The 7,421-nt window shown below is 37.7% G+C and overlaps 1 protein-coding gene across 1 annotated transcript in view; it reads right to left on the bottom strand.

Annotated features, from left to right (window-relative positions):
• Window positions 1-1,724: 1,724 nt before the first annotated feature.
• Window positions 1,725-7,421, bottom strand: part of LOC137295571 (GRIP1-associated protein 1-like) — an 80,961-nt gene continuing 75,264 nt past the window's right edge. Inside the window, exon 29 of the mRNA XM_067826977.1 lies at window positions 1,725-2,367. Coding sequence (XP_067683078.1) covers window positions 2,239-2,367 — 129 coding nt within the window. The 3' untranslated portion in view covers window positions 1,725-2,238. The remainder of the gene's footprint in view (window positions 2,368-7,421) is intronic.

Genomic DNA, 7,421 nt, shown 5'->3' with positions numbered 1-7,421 from the left:
AAAACAGATTACTTCATATGAAACATAAATCGTCAAGTTCAAATTCATTGTTTCCTTTATAAATTTTCTATCTTATCAGTTGTTTTGTATTTTCAGTTGTCTCATGCATTAAAGCTGTATGATAAAAAATGTATTACTGGGCACAGCAAAAATCACTTATTTCAGACGTTTTACAACATATACAAAAACACAATTTAATATCAAACCCAAGAAGCTATGAAAAAAAGATAAGAACCTTCTCTAAAACCACCAATTGGTCAGTTCACATGACCATCTTACCATGTAATTTACCCAAGCTTCAAACAATACAGTATACACTATCACATCTTACACTGATGAATATAAATCTACCAGAAAGACTTATTCTAAAAATCTGAAACTTAGATTTACCTAACGAAGAATAGACAGACCCTTAAAATAGTAAAAAATCTATACAAACCTATGACAATATACAATGTTTCTATCATAACAGTTATATATATATATATATATATATATATATATATTGTCTGGGACATAAATATGATATCACAGTAGCGTCTGCACGCTTCAGATCCTAATATATCTAGGACAAACCTAGTGCCATTTAACATGCAGCATTAAAAGAAAAGACAGTTCATGGCAATACTACAATATATACATAGATCTATGTACACAAGAAGCCGCACCTAGTACCAGTCTGATGCTGTGCCAGATGTTACATATTGGTATTTGTGAGCAATGGACATCAACAATAACATAAAAAACACACTGACAAAAATGGAAATTCTGTTAACATTTACATCACCAGTTCAAAGTGTCACTTTAGAATGAAAAGGTCATTTCACTTAAATACTATCAAGATGTTTTAATCATTTCGACTTACATCAAAATTAAAGAATGAATTTATGAATATATATGACACACTGATCAATATCTGTTATATTACATTTAAAGCAAGCTAATTTCTGTTTGGTTTGGAGTGAGTGAGTGAGTAAGTGAGTTATAGTTTTATGTGGGAAATCAAATACCTGGCCTTCGTCATAATGAACAAAGAACTAGGCAACAACACTGACTCCTAAATAAGCATTAAGAAATGAAAGTCATCATTGTCATCATATGTTATTTCTCAATAACATATAATAATTCTAAATAAGAGACTTTAACCATTGAATAATTATTTGTACACAATAACTACATCAGATATATTTATCACAAGAATATTAACATCTTCACTGATGCATACAGAAAAAGCTTCTGCACTAAATCACCAACATCAATGCGATGCTGGACACTGTACTCAAGTCTGTAGTGTAAACATACATATGGCTTCTTCTATTGTCAACATGAGCAAGTGATGGGCAAGTTTTCATGCAATCCAAGCTACAGTTAACAAGTCAACAAACACAGTGTCATCTTCAGCTGGTCTTGAGAAGGCAGTGCAGTTCATACTGCCTACATATTTAACTAAATATACATTCATGATCTTACATAAGAACCATGTTCATTTGTTTTTTATGCACTATTTAGGAACAATTATCCAAGGTAAGTTCTTGCCCAATACAGGACAATAGAATACTTCACTATCCAAAATCTGTTTTCAGAGGTGATATTGCTTGACCTTTCAGCAAAGGGATGCAGACCATTGTGACATCATCAGTTATCACAATCAAATGACACCACCAGTCCCTCTGTACCTTTACCTCTGGTAGTACAGGCTCTGCATACTACCAGGTAAACCATAGCATTTCACAGCAACAGACACATAAGTAATATTATCAAGCTCTATGTTGGCTTATGTGATGTGCTCCTTACATGGAATCCTTCTTGTGAGATTGAGCTTCTTTCCTGAATTAGTGAATTAAGTTATACCACACTCGGACCAATGTTCACCATGATATTACAATGTGAAGTCATACAGGTCTCAGATGTCCACAACATGGGGAAACCAATAAGCATGACTATAGCCCTGACATACATAGAAATATAATGAAGGATTAAAACTCATGATCATACATCTCAGGATTGTCAAGGTTCACAATTCTGCAAAGCAAATTGTGAGATCCATTATGTACCTCATTAATCTGACCTGTGACACTGTTTGTGAATTGTACTGGAGGGAAATCTGATCATTTGGCTACTACCTTCTCAAGACCGCATACACTGCCTGTCCATAACAACAACATGGTCTAGCACAATGTGCTAAGCATCATAACATGGTAAAGAATGAAGTAACAATATCGATGCTGGTGTTAGATGCTATGAAGAGGTGACATCTCCGGCATCGGTGATGTCCATGCCGTCATCCTCGGGTGGGGTTTGTGGTGCTGTCTGGGAGTGACTGAGCTTGCTGAGCCGCACCACTTCTTGGGACATCATCTCCAGATCCTGAAACACAGAGTGAGTGAGTGAGTGACTTCGGCCTAACATCATCCACGATGAATATTTCAGCTCTGTGTGAGTTTCTCAAAGGAAAATAGTCCTGCAAGCTATTTGTATATACCAGTGTGTGAAGACCATGAACATAGTGGATTAATGGTGCCAGGTGTGTTGCAAGCCAATTCTTTCATGTATGAGTCCGATAGGCAGCAAAGCTTCATATTCACCAAGTATTGAGGGCTTGCCCAACGTTTTCATCAAAATTCATGAGTAAGCCTGGGCTTACACTGTGACTTCAGGTCTAGATCACATACATGCTCTCCCTATCCAACACACTTGCACCCAATAACTATTTCTTTCTTGTTTCATTTCAAGCTACCATCAAAAATGGGTGGATACTTAGCTTTGCCTAGCAGTGAAGCAGCAGCACAAGGTTTGGCTGGCTGTTTATTGTCTAACACTACTCAATGATGTATAAATAATAGTCTGTAAATAGCAAAGCCTGGACTAGACAATATCAAGCAAGCAGTTGACGAACAAAAATCATAGCTGGGATTTGAATTCATGTATGTCTTGGAATGCAAATGGAATCAGCTTGGTGGAACATGGTTGATCATAACAACGGGTGCTCCCCCTCTCCCCCTACAATCCCTCCCCGCTGGCATACATACAAACATTTGTACACTTAGTGACTTAGTGACTTAGCGTCAGGGATTTGCCGAAGTGCTGCTAATTGATACAAACATCATCACAGCTGACTAAGTGCTTTGCTGGATTTAGGTCACATCACTACAAGGATTATCATAACACACTTTAGCACACAAACCCCATTCTAAATATGGAACAGAAAATGGGGAGTAGTGCCCACAGTTTTTCTATTTCAATTAACACAGCCTGAATGATCAAAATCCCAATGCCAGCTTGAAGCTAAGGTAATATGCTAATCTAATTAGCCAACCCTTGACGACATGACTACAGGCACTCTCACAAATAATCAGTGTTCATGTACCAGATGATCATCACTGATCATCACCCAAACTCGGTAAAACAAATAAACCCTTCAACACAACTAGCCTCAAAGATTGCAATAAGGTGGCCAACCCTAAAGGATACCTAACCCTTATGTGGGGGATTAAAACCGAGGAGGAGATGTTGATCCAACTTATGAACTGAACAAAGATATACTTTAGATATAATTCTAATACTTAGTATGTACTGTTGAAATTAGCTGGTATGTGGCTGACAGCCAATACCTTGAAATGCACATGCAATACATGTGCACTGTACCTGCTACCTGTGTCCTGCACATGTGCAGCAAACACTCCCTCTCTTTAGGAACACATGGTTCATACCAACAATCTCAATCTTCACAGCGATTTTTCATAGTCTAGTGGATAAAACCAACAAGCTAGTGAGGGAAGGGTTGCAGGTTCAAAAACAGACAATGATGTGATATTTTACAATCGAATTCGAAACTTGTACAAGTAAAATAATTCAAAGTCAGGGTCTGTTCTTCAGAAAATCCCCAGAATTTCTTGAAGAACGACCTTGAAGTTTACTTGGTAAAAGGAATACCTGGCAAGACAATAGAACACTATGGGATGCTTGAGATAGGATGGAGTGTAATCTCTCCTAACCAATCCACAACCATGGAATATTGCTGAGCGGTGTGCTAAACAACCAACAAACAAGCACAATCTTTGATCATTCTCACCAAAATACTGGAGTGAAGAGATGGGACAATTTTGTCATAAGATTTTGTTCACAATCTGTTTATAAATGCACTGAAGTAAAAAGATGCCACAGCAAAGTAAAACTGAAAAACATCCAACTCAAAGTCCTCAGAAGTAAGTCTAATGTATTGGTCATTTCATCAAAATCCCAGTCAGAAATGCTGTTAAATGAAGTAATTTGTGGACCATTATGTCAAGCTGATATATCAGAAACCAAATTACAGACACTGTGATGGATGCAATGGCCCAGTATTTGGCATGCTGGGATGTCATTGGAATAAACAAACAGCACTTAATTCCAGGTTCTTATACTGCAGGGTTACAGTTGACACTTTATTTGAGGCACTGGGAACATTTAAGGCAGGATGAGGTCATTGCAATCCTCATATTTCCCTTCTCTACACAGGAATGTAATCAACCAATCATAGAGAGGTTTAACTGGCTGTCAGAACTGCCTGTCACCTACCCTCTCAGCCAATAAGAAGTCTTGTTTCATTTCTACCTGAGAAGTGGAGGACAATTGCAAGACAAAGCTGACAAGACTATGTCAATCCTGGGTCAGAATGCCTGAGGGAGATCATAGGTGTTATCAATGACATGACGATCCTATCATGCAGAAGAAAAGGTAATTGATTATTTTAAAATAATGAATCATTTTAACTCGCTCTACTGACAGAAAGTGTCACATCTAGAGGGGAATTTTATCAATTATTGTCAAGATCCACACTCCCTGGTGCACAAGGGACATGATTTGACAACCAATATGGGAAGTCAGTTCTTGCCTGGCATTTGCAGATCTTTAAATAGTTTTTAATGTAATAATCAATTCGTAGTTCAAGGACTTAGGATAAAGACAGAAACAACTGAATTTCTGTAAGAAAAGAAGCTTGTCAGCCACATCCGTAGGTTGAGTGAAAATGAAAGACTCCAGTTCAGATGCATGAAACAATGCGCTCATAAGCTCACCTGTCATAAAAAATCAAGACAAGGTCCATTATGCGTGAATGAGAGAATTACATTTATACACCACTTTATATCACCAATATTATAGTAATATCATGATGCTGGTCACCAGAAATGGGCTTCCCACATTGTGTCCATGTAGGGAATCAACCCTGGGCCTTTGGTGTGATGAAAGAATACTTTAGGCATTTGTGACTGCGAATACAATTGCACAAATTCAAAGACTGGCACCTACCATACAGCCATACAGACTGGCACCTACCATTACTTTTTACAAGTGTATTTCAAGACACCCTGTGAAGGTCCCGGGGTAGAATAGGCCTTCAGCAACCCATGCTTGGCATAAAAGGCGACTAACGGGATCGGGTGGTCAGACTCGCTGACTTGGTTGGCACATGTCATCGGTTCCCAAATGCGCAGATCGATGCCCATGTTGCTGATCACTGGATTGTCTGGTCCAGACTTGATTATTTACAGACCGCCGCCATATAGCTGTAATATTGCTGAGTGCGGCGTAAAACGAAACTCACTCACTCACACATATTTCAAGACATCATAATAGGCAGATGACATGATTGGGTCAGTGAATTATCAAACACAAGTTACTGACTCTCCAGTTCTGAGAAACCTTGTGTACCTAAGCCATGTGAATTTCAGACACCTTGCTTTGTCACATTGTCATTTGACACAAAAGTATGAGAATCAGTTGAAAATTCTGCAGACTCCAGCACAAGTGTGTGGCTCTAATACCCCCAATAATCACTAGAGTGCAGTGCTGGAGAATCAGGTTTACCAACTATGGAACACCAGTTCAAACTCTGGAAATCAATTTTACACATAAATTCTGTGAAAATACTAATCTGGCAAGTCATGTCTGTGACATGACAAGTCATGTTCACGTCAGTATTAAATCATTTATATTTCAACATGGTTCGACAGAGAAACTTCCTTCTTAGACACATTTTTTCAAAGTGATGCTACAGAATATTCATATTCTTAACCAACGTATCAGTTTTTAGGATTCATCAACATGGAGTATCTACATTCAAATGATAAAAGTACAACACCATTTCATAAAGTGTTATCATTCATATAAGTCAAAAGTGAAATTTCATAGTACCATTTCAATAACAAAACCATTTTTTGGTTATTTCCTGTTGCAAAGATTGGTTAGCACGACACTTCCTGAGAATGGAGATTTCATATTTGATGCCATCACTGCGAGGGCAAGAACTCCATACAGCTAACCTGTTATCAGTGAGGATCATCATTACAGCTGTTGTGCTTCTTTCATCAGTCCCTTCGCTAATTTACAATTTGTCTTCTTCATTACAATAATAAGTTTTCCAGGCAGCAACTTGAAACATCAATAATACCCCCCGTCTGTAGGATAGGAGACTGATTTATCATAAACCTAGAAACACTGTGGACAGAAATAAGTATAGTCAAGGCAGTGATATAACAAAGTCTGATAAGAAACTAATAAGCTTTTGTGTGTGTGTAGATAATGATTAGTACAGTAAAATTACTGTATCATTTAACACATACACAAAACACACTATTATATTCATACAGATTTTAAAAGGGTGGGTGCACTTGTGAGTTAGGTTGCCTATAGGGATGTCTCAAGTAATGAAGGTGTTATTTGTACAGTTTGTAAGTAGAAACAAGTCAGTGTATTCTGACAATGAAAGAGTCATAATCAGGATAACTCATGATGGGAGGATTCTGTGCTACCTAAGGGGAGTAACTCTGCACAAACCTTTATCAGAGCAAGTATCCTAATCACTACTACAAATACAAAGCAGGAGCACAAGATATTTGTTTGTTTGCCTGTTCATTGTTCAAACTCAGTAAGGAATATTCAGGCTGTATAGTGAGTCTAGGCCTGGCAAACCAAAGGGGGATATTGTGAGCACAAAGCCTTTTTGATACAAGTTGCAACCCAGTCGATTTGGTCACCTCTTCAAACCAAGTATATGGGTACAGTTCTAGCTCATAATCCCTACCACTTGATATGATGATCATATATAGACCAAAAACCCAAATCTGTGTATGCTCAACCGATTCATCTCATGGAAACAACTTCAAAATATTGCAATAATGCTTTGACACTGGAAGATAACTGAGCAACTCTTTAGGTATAGCAGTAAAGATAGCCATGACTTGGTTTTAAAATATATACACTTTCATTTTCTGTATCTGTCTGAGGTACACCAGAACACTGGCAGCCATAATCAATAGGGCATGTTTACGACATAACTACTGACAATCCATGTTTCAAGCTTGTTTTACTTGCAGGTGTGACCACAGATTGTACACAGCAAAACACATATAATACAGAAAATCTTAGCAAAATGGATTGTG

This window comes from Haliotis asinina, chromosome 9 (assembly GCF_037392515.1).
Source record: "Haliotis asinina isolate JCU_RB_2024 chromosome 9, JCU_Hal_asi_v2, whole genome shotgun sequence".
NCBI classification, from domain to species: Eukaryota; Metazoa; Mollusca; class Gastropoda; order Lepetellida; family Haliotidae; genus Haliotis; species Haliotis asinina.
The sequence above is the reverse complement of the archived record's forward strand: the minus strand, read 5'-3'. Positions and strand labels throughout refer to the sequence as shown.